This window comes from Tursiops truncatus, chromosome 14 (genome assembly GCF_011762595.2).
Source record: "Tursiops truncatus isolate mTurTru1 chromosome 14, mTurTru1.mat.Y, whole genome shotgun sequence".
Taxonomy (NCBI): Eukaryota; Metazoa; Chordata; class Mammalia; order Artiodactyla; family Delphinidae; genus Tursiops; species Tursiops truncatus.
The window spans coordinates 29,991,593-30,013,115 of NC_047047.1; the positions used below are offsets into that span (position 1 = coordinate 29,991,593).

The window sequence follows — 21,523 nt, forward strand, 5'->3', positions numbered from 1 at the left end:
GAGTTAAAACAAGATACTTTGGGATACCAAATCAGCAAAGATATTTAAGCGATGAGACCACAGGCAAAGGTAAAATCGGTGTTCTTCAGCATGGCTAGTGTAGTGTAAGTTGCTTTAATCATTTGTAGTATCTGTTAAGAACCTTACAAAATGTTCCTACCCATAGAGGGAGTATTGCTGCAGGTGGGTCAGATGGTCAGGCACAGGCGTTCAGGTGCTGGGAAGCTGGAGAAAGATGGAGAAACGAAGCGACGTGGTTATTTCTGTGTTTTTGAGGGGTAATTCTGGCAGCAATAAAGAGCAGAGATCATGGTTAAATGTTTGATTATGGGTCTTTCCGAGGAAAATTTGAAATTAAAAAAAAATTTTTTTTACCCTCTAACTCAGTAATCCCACTTCTAAATAATCTTTTTTTAAGGAAATAATCCTTTGTACAGGAAAAGCATTTTGTCCAGAGATGCCTATTGTGTAGTTATTTATAATATTGAAAAATTAGAAACAACTAAGGGCCAGCCACTGGGGATAGTTAAATGACCCGTGATAAACCACTTGATAGAATACCAGGCAGCCATGAAAAATGACTCTGAAGGGTTTGGAGAAATGTTAGCTCACTCGGGTAGCCAGATAGAGTACATAATGCCCAGTCCAATTTGAATTTCAGATAAACAGTGAATAATTTTTTGGTATCAGTACTTCCCATGCAATCTTTGCAACATATTTATACTAAAAAATTATTTGTTTGTTTCAAGTTCAAAAAAATTTTTTTTTGCTAAATCTGACAATCCCAGTATATTTAGAGCTACTTAAAGCACAAAACCAGCAAAATAAACTATTTACAAACAAGAAAATGGACAGTAGTTCACCAGAAAATTAATAGTGATTGTCTGAAAGGTGGGAACAAAGGGTGAAGTTTTTTCTTCCTTTCACTTCTAGTCCCCCCACCAACTTCCTGTAAAGAGTGTGAGACATTTAAAATGTTATGTATAAAGGCTAATGCTAATTCTTTCTAGAAACTGAAGCTAACTTAGAAATTAGCAAAGACTTTTTATATGTTTTAGACTTCAGAAATTAATATTGAATCGATTTATATTCTGTAGACATTTTATTAAACACTATAATGATTTGTGGTTTAGGTGCACAGACGAACAGTTCACTGCTGCCTCAAGATGCAGTGAGCAGTAATCTAAGGAAAAGTGGCCTGAAAAAGCCTGTGGTTGCTTCTTCATTAAAAAGGCAGGGTAAGTTTCTCTTCCCCAGGATAGGCTAAAGAGTTGGAAAATCATCCTGAAGAAGCCCAAAGAGGGGACTTCCCTGGTGGTCCAGTGGTTAAGACTCTGCGCTACCAATGCAAGGGACATGGGTTGGATCCCTGGTCAGATCCCACAGGCTGAGCAGAGTGGCAAAAAAAAAAAAAAAAAAAAATGATGCCCAAAGCAATATAATCAAAAGAAATGCTGCATATTGTCCCCCTAGATAAATACTAGCAGGCACTGAGGCCAAGATCTGTGCTGTCAGTCCCACTGGTCTCAAATCAGTCTCAAAACCAAATTGTCTTTTTTTTTTAAAGATTTACTTATTTTATTTATTTTTGGCTGCATCGGGCCTTAGTTGCGGCACCTGGGATCTTCGTTGAGGTGTGCGGATCTTTCGTGGCAGCGCGCGGGCTCTTCGTTGTGGTGTGCAGGCTTCTCTCTATCTGTGGCGCACAGGCTCCAGGGCGCGTGGGCTCTGTAGTTGTGGCATGTAGGTTCCAGAATGCATGGGCTCTGTAGTTTGCGGCGCACGGGCTCCCTAGTTGACGCTCGCGAAGTCAGTAGTTGTGGCACCTGGTCTTAGCTGCCCCGTGGCATGGGGTATCTTAGTTCCCCAACCAGGGACCAAACCTGCGTCTGCTCCATTGTAAGGTGATTTCTTTACCACTGGACCACCAGGGAAGTCTCCCAATTTTTTAATTTTTTTAAAAAAATTTTTTGGCTGTATTAGGTCTTCGTTGCTGCACACAGGCTTTCCCTAGTTGCGGCGAGCGGGGCTACTCTTCATTTTGGTGCGCGAGCTTCTCATTGCGGTGGCTTCTCTTGTTGCAGAGCATAGGCTCTAGGCGCACGGGCTTCAGGAGTTGTGGTGCACGGGCTTAGCTGCTCCGCGGCATGTGGGATCTTCCCGGACCCGGGCTGGAACCTGTGTCCCCTGCATTGGCAGGCGGATTCTTAACCACTGCGCCACGAGGGAAGCCCCCCCCGCCCCAAATTGTCTTTAAATAACAAATGCAACAAAAATTACTGACATATTTTGGCAGCACGTATTTTGTAAAATATTTTCCTTTTGTTGCTGATTACGCATATGCAATTTGGTATAGGGGTTCCAAATTGAAGAAGAAACATATCTTACAATTATACTGATAAATATTTGTTGAGAAAGACAAATATAGTCTGTTCTCCAAAGTTAGTGAACTTTGAAAACACCTAAAAGCAGTAACATTTAAGAGACAGAATGACTTAATTTGAATATAACTTATAAATTTATATATGTCAATTTTCTACTCAGAATAGTTAAGCTTGTATGTTTGGGGGTCGACATTTTCTTAACTTTCATATAATATGGCTGGGTGATTAAAAATTAGACATTATTCCTGCCCTCATACTCTGGTTTTGAAGACAAGACCGATACATAAATAGCAAACAATACAAGACCAAATCTTAATTAATTAATTAAGAACTTACACAGTTCAAGAATAAATGTTTTTGGAAGGTCAGGAAGTAAACAAATCAAAAGTATCTGGTAGGGCTTCCGTGGTGGCGCAGTGGTTGAGAGTCTGCCTGCCGATGCAGAGGACGCGGGTTCGTGCCCCGGTTCGGGAGGATCCCACATGCCGCAGAGCAGCTGGGCCCGTGAGCCATGGCCGCTGAGCCCGTGCGTCCGGAGCCTGTGCTCCGCAGTGGGAGAGGCCACAACAGTGAGAGGCCCGCATACCGCAAAAAAAAAAAAAGTATCTGGTAGAAGATTTTAAACAAATTTTTATCACTTTGGTGCAAAGAAAAAAGAAAATAGCTTTTAATCCAAATTAGCACTATATGCATTTGTTTACAGACAGTTAGAATTGTAACTTAAATGAATAGTAGTTTTGGCATCATTAGCTCTTCATAAAAAGGGATAGGGCTTCCCTGGTGGCACAGTAGTTAAGAATCCGCCTGCCAATGCAGGGGACACGGGTTCGAGCCCTGGTCTGGGAAGATCCCACATGCCGCGGAGCAACTAAGCTTGTGTGCCACAACTACTGAGGCTGCGCTCTAGAGCCTGCGAGCCACAACTACTAAAGCCTGTGCGCCTAGCGCCTGTGCTCCGCAACAAGAGAGGCCCCCGCAATGAGAAGCCCACGCACCACAACAAAGACCCAACGCAGCCAAAAATAAAATAAATAAATTTATTTTTAAAAAAATAATAATAAAAGCGGATATATACTTCAGTCATATGAAAACATTTCAGGAGAAGAAATAGAATAGAATGGTAGGTCATTGGGTATATAGGCATATTCATCAGGAATAGGGCCAATTAATGGCTCTAAAACAGCCATTCTACAGGCCATTCTTCAATTTGCAGTTTGATGTGAAAGGCTGCAAATTTTTTGTGGTTAATAATCTTAAACCCATTAGTCTCTCAGAGCTTTCTATTCCTTTTTTTTTCTAGTTGGATTCTTTAAAAGAATCCTGCGATATTCCATTTCACTTATTGTATCTACTTTCTTTGAATTTCAGCTTGTTCCTCTTTTATGTATAAACTCCTTAGCTTTTTCAAACTTCAATTAACTGTTAAGTTCTGTAAGAAAAACGTTAATGAAGAGTTTTGTTTTGTTTTTCCCTAGGCTGTAGTCAGCTGTTAGATGAGGCACAAGTGACCTTATCCTTCCAAGACTGGCTGGCCAGTGTCACAGAACGCATCCATCAAACCATGCACTATCAGTTTGATGGTAAGTATTGGTCATCCAACTGGGCTATTGCTGAAAGTCGGAGAAATTAAAGTAATTGCGTTATAGTTCTACTCTGTTTTGATAGAAAAAGTAATTGGGCTTTAGTCTAGAGTGCACCGGGCCGCAAGAGAGTAGAAATCGAAATGAAATAAAGGAATGATCACATAATCAAAATGCAGGAACAGCAAAATGAATTTAGAGATGGAAGAGAAAAACCACAGCAAATAATAAGTAAAGGTAGAGAGCCTTGGTCTTGGGGTATGCATGGGTGTGTATTTGGTAAGGGAGATACCAAAGCCTTAGAAGATCATTCTAATCCTCAAACTTAAAGCAAGGGAGGAAATAGTTTAGAAAAAATCTAAGCCTGTGAGACTAAGACAGTCATATAAAATTACACAGACATGCTACGGAAGATTGGAGAACACAAGCTGGATTTGGGTTGATCGTGATAGCCTCATAGAACCTCAGCAGTTTCAGAGGTGGATCATCCACCCAAGCCTTGCCCATTGCCTTAAAAGCATCCCTGATGGGTGGTTTTCCAGGCTTTGTGCAGCGATGAGCAGCTCACTGCTTTTGGAGGCAGCTCATGACATTGTTAGACAGTGAGAACTGTGAGGAAGGTCTTCCTCATACTAAGTGGAAATGTTTGCTGATAATACTTCCTGTTGGTTCTAGTTCTGTGCTCTAGTCACATGGAATAAGTCTGTTCCTGTTTTCAAATAACAGTCCCTGCCCCTGCACACACCCTTTGCTCTGCCTGACAGGTCTTCTGTTTTCCAAGCGATACATCTCAGGTCTTCAAACACTCCTCGTGGCATATTTACAAACCTCACATCATTTTGATGTTCTTTGCTGAATATGTTGAAGTTTATGAATATCATTTTAAAAATAAAGCACCCCAAACTGAATAGTAGCCCAACAGCAGACACTCAGTAGGAGGACATGAGTTTTGAAGGATTAGATCAGTTGTGGCTTCATGGTGAAGAAAGGGACAAGAATGGAGGTGTTGAAATACATGCTTAGTTTTATTTATATTAATTCAAAATAAATAAAACTTCAGAAGTTACTTTTTAGAAAAACAAAATAAGCTAGGGAAGGTTAAAGAGAAAGTCTATGTTTTTCTTTTCTTTTCAAAATTTATTTATATATTGTTTTAAATAATATAATAAATACCTACTAACCCACCTCCCAGAATTTAAAATAGAACATTGACAATAATGTAAGCTATAAACTGTGGTCCTTTTTCATCCCATTCCTTGTAACACCCCCTCTCACCATCTCCATTACCACCACCTTTGTCAAAGTCACCATCAGCTCTCTCCTGGACTGTGATTCTGTGTCTTTTACAAGGGCTTTTCAAGAATAATTTACCTAAACCCTAGCATCCCATCAGCTGAGTTGTGGTAAGTTAGCAGTTTTAGAGTTGTAATGATCTCTGCAGATAGCCCATAATCTAATTTCAAGATGAAAGATTTTAAAAACCTTTCTGTAGTGACTTCTCTAAACTGCCCCGATATTAATATTTTAGTGGCTTGGGACTTCCCTGGTAGTCCAGTGGTAAAGAATCTGCCTTCCAATGCAGGGGATGCTGGTTCGATCCCTGGTCGGGGAACTAAGAACCCACATGCCGTGAGGCAACTAAGGCCCGAGCCCCTCAACTAGAGAGCCCACACGCTCTGGATCCCGGGCGCCACAACTACAGATCCCACACGCTCTGGAACCCATGCGCCACAACTAGAGAGAGAAAACCCGCACGCCACCACTAGAGAGAAGCCTGCACACTGCAATGAAGAGACCGCGCGCCGCAACGAAAGATCCCGCGTGCCGCAACTAAGACCCGATGCAGTCAAAAATAAATAAATAAAAATTAAAAAATAATTTTAGTGGCTCAAAAGCAGTGACAGTTTTGTCATTGGCATTCTGCATTCAATTAAGTAGGTAAAATCAATTGATAGAATGTAAAACCTTAATATGGAATTCTAGAAAGCCTTTCATTTTCATTTTTCTTGGCTTGATCTTTATTTCAGAAAGGCAGGTGAACTGTCTTTAAGAACTACACCTTCTACACGCAGGTGGAAGTTACATGTTAAGCCATGTGGTTCTGGATGTTTTCCCTCTGTTGGAGCTTGCTTCTTGGGCAGAGTTTTTAAGGAAAACTCTGAACTCTTTCACCCTCTCCCCTGAACACTCTTTCTGTTGACCTAGTGTCTTGCAACTTTTTTTTTTCTTGCTACTTTTTAAAAGAGATTTGTTACGTATTTTCAAACAGTTTGCCTGTCTTCACATCAGAGAGGAGACTGATGCTTATTGGATAAAGTGTCCTAACTTTGCAGTCTCTGGCATTGGCAGTCCTGACCATCTGAGAAAATGAATGCAAACAGCAGGTGCCTGGGATAGTGAGCAGCAGTGAATCAAGTTTACCTTCTCATCTCAGCCTCAATGTTCTCATCTCATTTCATGTCCTCTTTAAAGGGAGAAGTCTGTGCTGTGGCAGTGTTTACAAAATTAGGGATTTGAAAAGTTATCTTTGGTAGATGACAAGAGTGTGCTGTATTTGTTATAACTGCAAGGGATCAAGAGCAGGGCAGGCGACAGTGCTTGACTCATAAAGGTCAATCAAAGCCTTCTTTTGCCTCTGTATAAAGTAATCTCAGGGCTTCCCTGGTGGCACAGTGGTTGAGAGTCCGCCTGCCGATGCAGGGGACGCGGGTTCGTGCCCCGGTCCGGGAGGATCCCACGTGCCGTGGAGCGGCTGGGCCCGTGAGACATGGCCGCTGAGCCTGCACGTCTGGAGCCTGTACTGCGCAACAGGAGAGGCCACAACAGTGAGAGGCCCGCGTACCGCAAAAAAAAAAAGAAAAAAAAAAAAAAGAAATCTCAGTGGTATCTTTAGTTATTACTACCCATCAATTCCATTTCTTCCACCTTCCCCTACACACCAGAAAGCCCACTGAGCTTCTTTAAATGAGCTTCTTCTTATTTCCTATAGGCAAACCAGAGCCACTGGTGTTCCACATTCCTCAGTCCTTTTTCGATGCCCTGCAACAGAGAATATCCATAGGAAGTGCAAAAAAACGGCTTCCCAACTCTACCACAGGTATGGGATGTTTCCTCTGGAATAGCAATAGATGTCTTGACCTTAGAGAATAATGTTTGGAAAAATTGTGTGGAATTTTCATGATTAGGACTTCTAGTTACATGCTCAGAGCATGAAGCCTTAGCCCATCAGCTCTTAGAATAATGATCACACTCTTCAAAGGCCCCACGCTTATGCTAGTAAGAGTTGATGGAAAGATTCCGGAAGCAAAATGTTGGTAAAAGGATCACCGATGAAGCACAATGAAGGTGCCCACCAAGAAGTTGGATATTTTCTAGATATGAACCAATTTCAACAAAAGCATTGCAGTCTCCAGTTGTTGTTTGGGCTGGCTTCTTGGAAGCATATTACAGTATGTGTCAAAAACTAAAACTTGTTTTTCATGATTCCCCATTTATGATGAAGGGAGATTTTATTTTTAGAGTGATTCTCAGGCTTCGAACATTTTATAATTACAGTATTCTGATACTTATTTCTTGGTTTTATATAATATCTTTCTACTAGAGATCTCAAGATACTTATTTGGTAGTGTAAGGAAATAAGGGAGAGAAAAGGAGAAGGAAAAGATTGCTCAGGGACAAATAGCCCAAGAGTATCTACAGCTAGAAATCAGAGCTATTTCTTCAGTAAATTGTTATTTGATGATGTAATAGGGACTGAAGTGTTTCTGTTTGTTTGTTTTTTGGCTGAGCCATTCAGCATGCGGGATCTTAGTTTTTGACCAGGGATCGAACCTGTGCCCCTGCAGTGGAAGCTCAGAGACCTAACCACGGAACCTCCAGGGAATTCCCAGGACTGATGTTTAATTCTGTCTTTTAATAGTACAAGCTGTGAATCTCTCTGTTTAGGGCCATAAAAATCTCTGTCTTTACACCTTATCTTATCTATCTGACTTTTGAGACAGAATTTTTTTTTAAAATAAATTTATTTATCTTTTTTTTTTTTTTGACTATGTTGGGTCTTCGTTGCTGCACACGGGCTTTCTCTAGTTGCGGCGAGCAGGGGCTGGTGGCTTCTCTTGTTGCCGAGCATGGGCCCTAGGCGCGTGGGCTTCATTAATTGTGACACATGGGCTCAATAGTTGTGGCTCACAAGGTCTAGAGCACAGGTTCAGTAGTTGTGGTGCACAGGCTTGGTTGCTCCGCAGCATGTGAGATCTTCCCGGACTAGGGTTCGAACCCGTGTCCCCTGCATTGGCAGGTGGATTCTTAACCACTGTGCCACCAGGGAAGTCCCTTGAGACAGTGTTGATGCTTCCAGTTTAAACTTTAGGCCTGGAATTTCCTAGCAGTCCAGTGGTTAGGACTCCACACTTCCACTGAAGGGGCATGGGTTCGATCCCTGGTCGGGGAACTAAGATCCCGCATGCTGAGTAGTGCAGCCAAAACAAAAACAAAAACAAACCATTTTAGGCCTAATACATTAATTTTAACCCATTGCTTACATCTTTTTGGGTCCTTCAGTGGAACCCCTTTATAATCTGGGAGGCAGGGCAATAGATTGGCAACCATGTGAGCAGGCTTAAACTCTATGTAGTTATTTTAAGGACTATGATTTGACCTCTGACTTATCTAAAGTTGTAAGAGGCTGTTTTATAATAGAGTCCTCTGTGTGTAGACTTACCAAACAAACAAGTTGCCAAGATGTCAAAAATCAGTAGTATCTCAAAAGAAGCATCAGAGACTTTTTATAGCAGAAATCCTTATCATTTGATTCATCACATTTCTGCCAAAACTCTATTATAGATTTGCTTCTAGAATTCCTTTTTTAGGGAATTCCCTGGCGGTCCAGTGGTTAGGACTCAGCACTTTCACTGCTGGGGCTAGGTTCGATCCCTGGTGGGGTAACTAAGATCCCTCAAGCTGCACAGCACGGCCAAAAAATGTATATATTGGGTTGGCCAAAAAGTTCCTTCGTTTTTAAAATAAAAATAAAAGACACATTTTTCATTTTCACCAAGAACTTTATTGAACAATATATTCACCCTTTTGTTCCACTACCTTCTGCCATTTTTCAGGCAACTTCATAATCCCACATCTTCCCAAAATTTTTACCTTTTTGAGCAAAGAACTGTTCTAGGTGTCTTTTACAGTCTTCCAGGGAATTGAAATTTTTTCCATTAAGAGAATTCTGTAAAGACCGAAATAAATGGAAATCCGAAGGTGCAACGTCTGGTGAATACGGCAGATGAGTCAGAACTTCCCAGCCAAGCTCTAACAGTTTTTGCCTGGTCATCAAAGAAACATGCGGTCTTGCGTTATCCTGATGGAAGATGAAGCGTTTTCTGTTGACTAATTCCGGACACTTTTCACTGAGTGCTGCTTTCAGTTGGTCTAATTGGGAGCAGTACTTGTTGGAATTAATTGTCTGATTTTCCAGAAGGAGTTCATAATAGAGGACTCCCTTCCAATTCCATCACATACACAACGTCACCTTCTTTGGATGAAGACCGGCCTTTGGTGTCGTTGGTGGTGGTTCATTTCACTTGCCCCATGATCTCTTCCGTTCCACATTATTGTACACTACCCACTTCTCATCACCCATCACAATTTGTTTTAAAAACAGAACATTTTCATTACGTTTCAGTAGAGAATTGCATGAGGAAATACAGTCAAGAAGGTTTTTTTCACTTAACTTATGTGGAACCCAAACATCAAAGCAATTAACATAACCAAGCTGCTGCAAATGATTTTCAACGCTTAATTTAGATATTTTGAGTATGTCGACTATCTCCCGCGTGGTATAATGTTGATTGTTCTCAATTAATGTCTCGATTTGATCGCTATCAACTTCAACTGGTCTACCCAACTGTGGAGCATCGTCCAGCAAGAGATCTCCAGCACAAAACTTCGCAAACCACTTTTGACATGTTCGATCAGTCACAGCACCTTCTCCATACACTGCACAAATCTTTTTTTGTGTTTCAGTTGCATGTTTACCTTTCTTGAAATAATAAAGCATAATATAAAGAAAATGTTGCTTTTTTTCTTCCATCTTCAATATTAAAATGGATACACAGAAATTCACCAATTTTGATAAGTTTTTTTTAAATGCAACTGATATGACAGTTGTCACAATACAATCTAACAAGATTGTTTCAAATGAAGTTAAAGACCACTAAGCAGGGCTTCCCTGGTGGCGCAGTGGTTGAGAGTCCACCTGCCAATGCAGGGGACGCGGGTTCATGCCCCAGTCCGGGAGGATCCCACGTGCCGCAAAGCGGCTGGGCCCGTGGGCCATGGCTGCTGAGCCTGCGCGTCCGGAGCCTGTGCTCCGCAAAAGGAGAGGCTGCAGCAGTGAGAGGCCCGTGTACCACAAAAAAAAGACCAGTAAGCAATACTAGAGCCATCTTATGGAAAAAAACGAACAAACATTTTGGCCAACCCAAAACGTGTGTGTGTGTGTGTGTGTGTGTGTGTGTGTATAAAATACCTTTTTTAGAGGACTGAGATTCTATAAGGCAGGAATATCACTTCACTGAACTCTCCAGAAACTGGATAACAAATTCAGTGAAAGAGCATGTTATTTTTCGATAGTCTAATTTTACCCCCTTTTTACCTTGAAGCTTTTGTTCGCAAAGATGCTTTGCCACTGGGAACCTTTTCCAAGTATACCTGGCATATCACGAATATCCTGCAAGTTAAACAAATCTTAGATACCCCAGAGGTAAGAGTTTATTTCTACAATAGTGGGAGGGCAGAGAGGGGAAGAGAGGGAAGCAAGTGCGGGAAGTATGTTTGCACCAGCTCCTTGAGTCATGGATACCAAAGAGTATTCCTTTTTTTCATACTAAGAGATTATTCAGAAATATTCATGGCTTTATTGTTCCAACTCTGATTTTAATAGGTATTCCCTGTAGCTGGAGGATGTATCTTAAATTGGAGTATCCTTTTTTCTTTGCCTTTGGGATCAGAAAACAGGGATGCTCTTTCTTGTAAATTAAATAATGATCCCCTACTAGCCATGGTGAGCCCTAGGTTAACTGGCAAGCAGCTAGAAAGTATATATATAATTTGAGATGATATACTATTTGTGAAGTCCGTGGGTCCAGCACAATTCAGTGTTCCTCTCCAAACTGCAATTTAGCTCTCACTAGAGAAATGATTCTTAAGTAGTTTGTGTCCTTTCTCACAGGGGCAATATTAGACATTTTTTTCAAGCAGATCCTAAAAATGTGAGGATTTTCCCTTCCTATGATAACGGAATAGTGTGGAAAACTCAGCATCATGTGATTTAATACATTAAGATTAGCTGAATTGCAAGGCACTGTTACGTTCAGAAAAATAAATTGTTTGGTAACTATAGAACTTACATGGGAACTTTAGGAAAGGCCTATGTTCACACTTGAGGAACTTCTTTAAATGGAGGATGTCGCAGAAACGGCTTCTAGCCTGAAAAGGGCGGGGTTCAGGGAGGCACTGCAGCAGCCCCAGAGCAAAGTCAAGTCGTGGAGCCTCTGTGATGCACGTTACTTACCTGTATCACCCCATTCAATCTCACAACCATGGACTGGTATTAACAGTATTTTGCAGATGAGAAACAGGCTATGAGAAGCTCAGCCTGCTGTTTAGTGGCAAAGGCAAAATTCAGTTCAAGCTCTGGCTTAGTCTCAAGGGTGGTGGAAGCACACAGGATGTGAGGTCAGCTATAGGTGCTGTTGGTAGGGTTTTTAGGAGAAGATTGCTGCCAGCAGAGCAGTAGGGGAGGGAATAAAACTGATTTTAGAGCAGGTCTGTGCCAGTAGCAGTCAGGTAGCCATGAAGGTATTAGGCGTTCAGTTCAGTATGGTTTGGTAAGGGTTCAAATGAAAGTTACAGAGAGAAAAGGAAAGGCAGAACTGTTGAAAAAATTTACTTGAAAATACAAGGGGAAATTTTAGTTAATTTGAGTGTACTTAGAAAAGAATGACTAAAATCTGTTGTCATCCAATGTTCGTCTACTTTGAAAGTTTTTCCTTTCTCACCTTTCTTGGTATTGTCTCCATATGCAGATGCCTTTGGAAATCACCCGGAGTTTTATCCAGAACCGGGATGGGACTTATGAGCTGTTTAAATGCCCTAAAGTAGAAGTAGAGAGCATAGCAGAAACCTATGGCCGTATAGAAAAGCAACCAGTGCTGCGACCCTTGGAACTAAAAACTTTTCTCAAAGTTGGTAAGTAAATTGGTGGTTTCAATAGCACACCTTCCTTTGAGGGTCACCTGTGTGTATTACGCTGTCCTCAACTTTGGGGCTTGACCTTGAACAAAGAAGACACATTCACACATTTTGTAAAGGCAGTCATGGGATAAGTTGTTTTGTTTCATCTGAGCCAGTACTTTAAAAATAAAATTAGAGGGCTTCCCTGGTGGCACAGTGGTTAAGAATCTGCCTGCCAATGCAAGGGACATGGGTTCAAGCCCTGGCCTGGAAGATGCCACATGCCACAGAGCAGCTAAGCCCATGTGCCACAACTACTGAGCCTGAGCTCTAGAACCCGCAAACCACAACTATTGAGGCCATGTGCCACAACTACTGAAGCCTGCACACCTAGAGCCCGTGCTCCGCAACAAGAGAAGCCACCGCTATGAGAAGCCCACGCACCGCAACGAAGAGTAGCCCCAGCTCGCCGCAACTAGAGGAAGCCCACGCGCAGCAATGAAGAGTAGCCCCCGCTCGCCGCAACTAGAGAAAGCCCGTGCACAGCAACGAAGACCCAACACAGCCAAAAATAAATAAATTTATTTTTAAAAAAATAAAATTAGAGAAGTAATACCTGTTCATTATACAGAAATCATAGATTTCATTATAGAGCATAAAGGAGGAGAAAAATAAAAACCACCTGTAATCCCACCCACTATAGATGACATCATCATTAAGATTTTGGTGTATACCCTTTCAGACTTTTTTTTCTGTGCATGAAAAGGGTTTCTAGGGGCTTTCCTGGTGGCGCAGTGGTTAAGAATCTGCCTGCCAATGCAAGGGACACGGGATTGAGCCCTGGCCCGGGAAGATCCCACATGCTGCAGAGCAACTGAGCCCGTGCACCACAACTACTGAGCCTGCACTCTAGAGCCCGCAAGCCACAACTGCTGAGCCCGCGTGCCACAACTGCTGAAGCCTGCGTGCCTAGAGCCCGTGCTCTGCAACAAGAGAAGCTACTGCAATGAGAAGCCTGCGCACCTCAACGAAGAGTAGCCCCCACTCACCGCTCAACTAGAGAAAGCCTATGCACAGCAACAAAGACCCAACGCAGCCAAAACTAAAAACAAACAAATAAATAAATTTAAAAAAGAAAAGAAAAGAAAAGAAGAAGAGTTTCTAAAACATGGGATCATATCTTAGCAGCTTTTTTCACTTAAAAATATATCATGAACAGCTTTCCATGTCTGTCTTCAACATTATTTTTTAAACTTTTTTTATTATTATAAAACATGTAATATAAAACTTAACATTTTAAGCATAAGGTTTTCTGGCATTAAGTACTTTTGCATTGTTGTGCAACCATCACCACCATCCATCTCCAGAACTTTTTCATCTTTCTCAACTGAAACTACCCATCAAATACTAACTCTGCATTCCTGCCTCCCCCCAGACCTGGTTGCCATTCTACTTTCTGTCTGTATGAATTTGACGACTCAAATTAGAATCATACAATCTTCGTCCTTTTGTGACTGGCTTATTTCACTTAGCATAATCTCTTCAAGGTTCATCCACGTTGTAGCATGTGACAAATTTTCTTTCCTTTCTAAGGCTGAACAATATTTCATTATATGTATCTACTACATTTTGTGTATCCATTCATCTGTTTGGATACTTGGATTGCTTCAACCTTTTGGCTATTGTGAATACAACATTTTTAAACAGCTTCATAAAATTCATTCATTAAGTTATCTCACTCTAGTCAATCCTGAATTTAAGTTGTTTCAAACTTTTTGCTATTATGAACAATGCTTCCTTTTATAATTAACTTCCTTTTAGACAAACCTTTTATAACCTTAATTATTTCCTAATTTATTTAGGATATTCTTTCGGGTAAATTCTTAAAAGTTAAACTGGAGGGTCAAAGATTATGTACATTTTTAGGACTTTTGATTGTTTTTGTCACACTGCCCTCCAGAAAGATTGTAATATTTCTGCAGTTTACTCCTGCTAGCCATGCATGAAAGAGTTTCTCTTTTTTATTTTTTTATTTTTTACTTTTGGCTGTGTTGGGTCTTCATTGCTGCCCATGTGCTTTCTCTAGTTGTGGCAAGCAGGGGGCTATTCTTCATTGCAGGGGGCTACCCTTCATTGCGGTGCATGGGCTTATCATTGCGGTGACTTCTCTTGTTGTGGAGCATGGGCTCTAGGTGCGCGGGCTTCAGTAGTTGTGGCATGTGGGCTCAGTAGTTGTGGTGCACGGGCTTAGTTGCTCCGTGGCATGTGGGATCTTCCCGGACCAGGGATCGAACCCATGTCCCTTGCATTGGCAGGCGGATTCTTAACCACTGCATCACCAGGGAAGTCCCCAAGAGTGTCTTTTTTTAATCTTTATTGATTTGATAGCCAAAAAATGTTCTATCATTCTTTTAATTTGCATTACCCTCAAATGTTAATGAGAGTAAATTTTCATATTAGTCATTTGTATTTGATGAATTGCTTTTTCTTTGTCTATTTTTAACTTGGGTATAATAATTTAATAATAATAATGACAACTATAACAAGTAGCACTTAATGAGCACCTACTCTGTGCCAGCTGTTATTTTAAGTTCTTTACCTAGATTAATCCATTTAATGCTCATCAGCCCACTCAGAGGTAGATTCTGTGATCCCCATTTACAGATGAATAAACTGAGGTGAAGATAGGTGCAGTAACCTGTCCAGAGTTACACAGCTAGTAAAGTGGTAGAGCTGGTCCTCAACTCCAGGCAGTTTTGGACTCCAGAGCCTTCACTCCTAGCCATCCAACACTCACCTGTCTTTCCACTGACTAGGCTATAAGCACTGTCAGGGCAGTGAACTGTGTCACCAAGAAATTTAGAATTTATAATTATTTTGTCAAATTCTTGTGAAATATATTTTTGGCTGCTCTTGGGAATAAGATATTTATCATGTGTTTAACTTGTTACTGCCAATGTATGGAAAGCTCTTGATTTTGATATAGTTACTATCAAATTGCCCTCCTTAATGAGTTCCTAGTAGCGATGATAGTTGTTTACCTATTGTTTCTGGGAAATCAATTATATCACTTGAAAAATAATGATAATTTTGTTTCCTATCAAATGTTTATATCTCATTTTTTTTTCTTGTTAAATTAGCTACAACTTCAAGAGCAACAATGAATAATAGTAAAGCTAGCAGCTGAGATTTTCATTTTACTATAGTAAAACTATCATTTTTACTATAGTAAAAACTCCTCCAGCATAGCATTTTCCAACTCTGTCTTGAAGAAGAGATAGTGATAAGTATGCTGTGAAAAAAGTGTTCCATGATCTGATAAGTTTGAGAAATGCTACATACTGTATTTCTTTGATTCTAAGACTCTTGATTCTAAGACTCCCTGAACCCTTGTTCAGTCAATTTTGTAATAACTTTTTTGCTGGGAAAAGAAACTTGGCCACATGAGAACTTCCCTGGTTGTATGATATACTCAGATCGCAGATAATGTTACAACTGGAGTAGGGAGGCAGTAGGGAGTAGTGTCTTAGAATATAATGTATCCCTCTTAGTAACTCATCCTATAAATTTGCATATTAAAAAGATCCTGAAATTAAAATACGTGTTGAACTTTATTTAACTTAAGTTTTCCCCCGGCTTATTTGACCGGTCAACACTTTTCAGGGGAATACCATTAGCATTTCATAGAATTTTTCTGGGAAAAGCTGCTCTGTGTTTCACTATTAAATAATGAACTATTGGTTATTGATTTCAGATAAAATTTTTTATTATAACAGCATATCATATTCTTGGTTTATTAAGTATTTTTATTAGGAAATAGAATTGATTTTTTTTAAGGTAGTTGTTTTTTAAATTATTTTTATTTATGTATGTATTATTTTTTGGCCTCACCACATGGCTTGCGGGAGTTCCCCAACCAGAGATTAAACCTGGGCCACAGCAGTGAAAGCACCGAATCCTAACCACTAGACCACCAGGGAACTCCCTAGAATTTAATTTTTTGAAATACCTTTTTTTTTTTTTTTAATTTTTGGCCACACCCCGCAGCACGTGGGAACTTAGTTCCCCGACCAGGGATCAAACCTGTATCCCTGCATTGGAAGGGGGAGTCTTAACTACTGGACCACTGGGGAAGTCCCTTGAAATCCCTTTTTACCATCTTTTGAGAAACCTCAAAAGATGAACTGTTTTGACCCAAGTGCAATGAAATTTATTTATTTTATTTAAGTATAATTGATTTACAATGTGAGTTTTATGAATAAATGTCTAATATTGAAGTAATCTTGCCTTTCTGGAATAAATCCTGTGTGGTCTTTTTTATTTTGATATGTATTATGTAGAGTCTATTTGCTAATACTTTATTTAGGATTTTTTATTATTGATTCATAAGTATTAACTGCCTACAGTTTCTTTTTTGGAGGCTATCTTTTTTGGGGTTTTGTAATAGTTATATAGAAAATGATTTTAGAAAGCTTTGGACCAAATTAAATATCTTGGGGGGAAGGGTAAATTGGGATTTGGGGATTGACATATACACACTACTATATATAAAATAGATAACTAATAAGAACCTACTGTATAGCACAGGGAACTCTACTCAATTCTCTGTAATGACCTATATGGGAAAAGAACCTAAAAAAGAGTGGATATGTGTATATGTATAACTGATTCACTTTGCTGTACAGCAGAAACTAACACATTGTAAATCAACTATACTCCAATAAAAATTAATTTAAAAAAATAGCTTAGGAAATATCTGTTCCTTGAATGTTTGAAAGAATTTATTCTCTTGGACCTAAACTTTACTTGCAGGCAGTTCTCTAAAAACTTGTTTAATTTCTTCTGATTTATATTTGTACTCACGGTCTCTACCTCTTCTTTAGAAAATTTTAATTGTTTTTTTCCCAAAAAATTCTCCTGTTTTCATCCAAAATTTAAATTGTGTACATTTTTATAATTTTTGGTATAGAGGATGATCACATAACTTTTAAAACCTAGGTCTATAGTTATATACTCCAAGAATTTTTTGTCTTTTTCAAGGAACTGGCTCTTGTATTTGTCTGAATGTCTGTTTTAAACTATTTTATGCTTTTGTCTGTAAAAATTTCTCCTAACTCTTTAAAATTTTTTTCTAACACTTTCTTGGAATTTTTAAATTTTTATACCTTTTGAAATTATCAGTTAATTTTTAAAATTCATATTTGATAATAAGAACATTTAAGGTTCTTCTTCTTATTAATATCTAAATAGTCTCTAATCATAGTTTAGTTTCTCTGTGTCCCCAACACTTTGTATTTAAAATTTCCAGTTGGTTGAGTTGGTTTGATTTTTATATTCTTAGCTATCAATTTCTACTTTTATTATTTTGAGGTCAGAAGATGTGCCTTTTCAATTTCTATTTATTTTAGGGATTTAAAAATATTTTCTCACTAACCTAATGTATGATATTACTTTGTGCTAGCAAAGATGTTATTATTTATCCAATGTAAAGTCTTGTATAGCTTTAAGACTTATACAACTTAGCAGAGTTGTGAGACAATTTCCTACTACAGTTATGTTTCTCTAAATGTCTTCTGATATTGCAAAAAGCCTTTGAGTATTGTAATGCAATGTTTTTGGTACATCAGAGTTATTGACAGATGTCAATGTAAATATATTGTCTAGTCCATTTGGGCTGCTATAACAGAATACCATAAACTGGGTGGCTTACAAACAACAGAAATTTATTTCTCACAGTTCTGCGGGGTGGGAAATCCAAGATAAAGGCACCAACAGATTCGATGTCTGGTGAGGGCCTGCTTCCCGGCTCAAAGACGGCCATCGGCAGTCTTCACTTTGTGTCCTCACATTACAGAAAGGGCAAGGATGTCTCTGGGGTCTAAAATAAGGGCACTCATCTCATTCATCTGCCCTCATGACCTAATCACCTCTCAAAGCCCCCACCTCCAAGTACTATCACATCAGGGATTAGGTTTTCAATTTATGAATCTTGGGAGGATACAAAATTTGGGAGAAATTTTGGGAGAATGTAGATTCAGTATATAGCAATACTTTATCAATGTAAAAATAACATTTGCCCTAAATTCATCTTTGTTCAATATTACAACAGTGACACCAGCTTTCTTTTGTTTTACATTTTTCTGATGTTTGCCATCCTTTTAACTTTTTTGTGACACTTTGTTCTTATTGAATCTCTTATCAATATTATATTGTTGGTTTTGATTTTTCTCCAATTTCAATAGTTTTTCCCCTTTATTATAATTGATAGAGTTGGTCTTCTGTCTCCTTGTTTTGTTCTTCTGTTTTTTGCTAAATGGACTATGTTTTCTATGCTTAATTGTCTCCATAGTTTTGAAGGTGATACCATATGCTTATTTTTAATTCTGCTAGTATTTTACATTTTTTCAAAAGCATTCTTTAACCTGAGTTTTTCACGTTTAAATCTTTGATCTTCTGGACTTTATCTTGATGTAAGTTATGAGGTAAGATTCTGCCTTTTATTTTCTTCCAGATAATTATGTAGTTGATGCACACCATTTGTTATAAGAAACACTCGTGGGTTTCCCTGGTGGCGCAGTGGTTGAGGGTCCGCCTGCCGATGCAGGGGACGCAGGCTCATGCCCCGGTCCGGGAGGATCCCACATGCCGCGGAGCGGCTGGGCCCGTTGAGCCATGGCTGCTGAGCTTGCGGGTCCGGAGCCTGTGCTCCGCGGCGAGAGAGGCCACGGCAGTGAGAGTCCCGCGTACCGCAAAACAAACAAACAAACAAACAAAAACACTTGTATTTCTTGTACTAATTGAAAATGCCATTTTTACCTTATTTTAAATTCCTGTTCTTTTTGTATCCATTTTGGATCTTTCTGTTTTGTTCTGTTAATCTGTGTAGACATATGCCAGTACCATACTTTTTTTTTTTTTTTTTTTTTTTTTTAGCGGTACGCGGGCCTCTCACTGTTGTGGCCTCTCCCGCTGCGGAGCACAGGCTCCGGACGCGCAGACTCAGCGGCCATGGCTCACGGGCCTAGCCGCTCCGCAGCATGTGGGATCTTCCCGGATCGGGGCACGAACCCGCATCCCCTGCATCGGCAGGCGGACTCTCAACCACTGCGCCACCAGGGAAGCCCCACACTCTTTTGTTACTATGGATTTGTAATATGTTTTAGAACCATGTAGATTTTAAGTCTGTTTCTTTCTAGTTTCCTTGAAACCTTGACCTTTTCTTGATAGTCTCCCTTTTTAACCTCATCCAGCTGTCTTTTCCTCTTAGTCTGGCTGGGCTCTCCTTGTGATTCTTTTGGCCCTATTTTCATAAAAGCTGGGTCTTATTTTATTTGAGGATGCCAGACAGCTCCCTGAAACTTTGTTTTGGATAGGTACAGCAGTGGTCACTTTTCCCTTCCCTTGATTCTTCTTGTTGGCCCCCCGCGCCTTTTTTTTCCTCATATAGTTTTTTTTTTTAACTTCTTTTTCATTTCCTTTTAAAATTTGTGAACAGGGTAAGATCTGTCCAGACTCAATTTTTTAAAAATTTTATTTATTTATTTTTGGCTGCATTGGGTCTTTGTTGCTACGCGCGGGCTTTCTGTAGTTGTGGCGAGCGGGGGCTACTCTTCATTGCAGTGCGCGGGCTTCTCGTTGTGGTGGCTTCTCTTGTGGCGGAACACGGGCTCTAGGCACACGGGCTTCAGTATTTGTGGCACGAGGGCTTAAGTAGTTGTGGCACACGGGCTTAGTTGCTCCACGGCATGTGGGACCTTCCCGGACCAGGGCTCGAACCCATGTCCCCTGCATTGGCAGGCAGATTCTTAACCATTGTGCCACCAGGGAAGTCCTGTCCAGACTCAAATTTATTTTGGAATTGTACTAATCAGTCTTTTTTCTTTTCTTTTTTTTTTTCTTCAGGCAACACTTCCCCAGATCAAAAGGAGCCAACACCTTTCATCATTGAGTGGATTCCAGATATTCTTCCCCAATCCAAGATTGGCGAGCTGCGGATCAAGTTTGAGTATGGTCACCACCGCAATGGGCATGTGGCGGAGTACCAAGAACAGCGGCCCCCCCTGGACCAGCCCTTGGAACTGGCCCCTCTGACCACCATCACTTTCCCTTGAGGCAAAACAAGAGAGTCTTTCGCTGCTAAATTTGCACATCCCCACCCTTTGACAACTTTAAATACTAGTTAGGCACTTAGATGGCTCTGTTCCTTAGTGAACTACTCTTAGCTAAGATGCGGTTTCTCAACACATTCAAGTGGATTCTGTTGAAGAAAAACTCTTCTTGTACATATAGCCCTTTTGGTGCTGCTGTGTATAGTCTTCATTATAAATTGGGTGGTATTCCTGGCTAGTTTTTGAAGGAACAAAAAGAAAACCAGCCCACATACCTTCTCGAAGGACTCACCTTTAGAGTTTGTTTCAACCTTTTCCTAATTCTCTAAGAAGTTAGCAGCACTTGCCTTACACCAACAGTGTTGGAAAGTTAATATTACCCTGGTTAGGGCAGAATGTTGATGATCATCCTGGCAGAATTCCAGTCATGCCCTTTTATTCTCTTCTCAAAGCACAGTGTCACTAGTTTTTCCAAATTATATCTCATGTTGGCCTAATTATAAAATTATAAACCTTTCGGGAGATTCAGGTGATAGTAAAACAGGAAAAAGAGATCCAGGTGTCAAGGCAGTATTTGACATTTCAAACTAATGCTTGTAATTGCTTGCTTTCTTGATATTTCTTTCCTTCTTTACTCTCCAAAAAGTTTAACAGGTGGTAGAATTCAATTCCTATTTTTTTAATTCATTGATCACAGAATGGAGATACACTGAAAGACACAGAATGAAAGCCTGCCTTTAAGGAGAAAAGAAGGGAATGAACATTTCCTGTTTGCCTACTACATCCCAGGCATTTTCATTTAGATTCTCATTTGATCATTTTTCTCATTTAGTCCTCATCATTCTTTGAGTTTAGCCATCACCCCTTCTTTTATGAATTTAAACAGTCTCTTTGAGATTAAGTATCTTGCTGGAAACAGCATTAAAAATGTTTCATTTTATTCCAAAGTGCATGTTCTTTCCACTGTGTCATGTTGCCTTATAATATAAATTCCTTATAATTCACTGTCCTTGGGAAGACAAGAAAAGTCCTTAGGTAGGCTTTTTGTTTGCACATAACAAAAACCCAACTCTAACCAGCTCAGGCAAAATGCGAACGAATGACTGGTTCATGGACATTAAAATAGGGCTAGACAACCATCCTGGGGTGGAGCTGGGGTGTGGCTAGGCCTCAGAACCCCTGCAGCCAGGGTCTATCTGACCCATCTCCACCTCTC

At 40.0% G+C, this 21,523-nt stretch overlaps 1 protein-coding gene across 5 annotated transcripts in view; it reads left to right on the forward strand.

The window, feature by feature from the left end:
- The window catches only part of C14H2orf42 (chromosome 14 C2orf42 homolog), a 42,518-nt gene extending 21,264 nt beyond the window's left edge, over positions 1-21,254 (forward strand). For 4 of the 5 annotated variants that reach the window (XM_019943209.3, XM_073791278.1, XM_019943208.3 and 1 more), the window contains 6 exons: positions 1,134-1,238; positions 3,860-3,964; positions 6,954-7,061; positions 10,627-10,727; positions 12,052-12,214; positions 20,102-21,254. In XM_019943209.3, the coding sequence (XP_019798768.1) occupies positions 1,134-1,238; positions 3,860-3,964; positions 6,954-7,061; positions 10,627-10,727; positions 12,052-12,214; positions 20,102-20,310 (791 nt within the window). In that variant the 3' untranslated portion in view covers positions 20,311-21,254. The remainder of the gene's footprint in view (positions 1-1,133; positions 1,239-3,859; positions 3,965-6,953; positions 7,062-10,626; positions 10,728-12,051; positions 12,215-20,101) is intronic. The other variant, XM_019943210.3, reaches the window with a different exon arrangement.
- Positions 21,255-21,523: the final 269 nt, after the last annotated feature.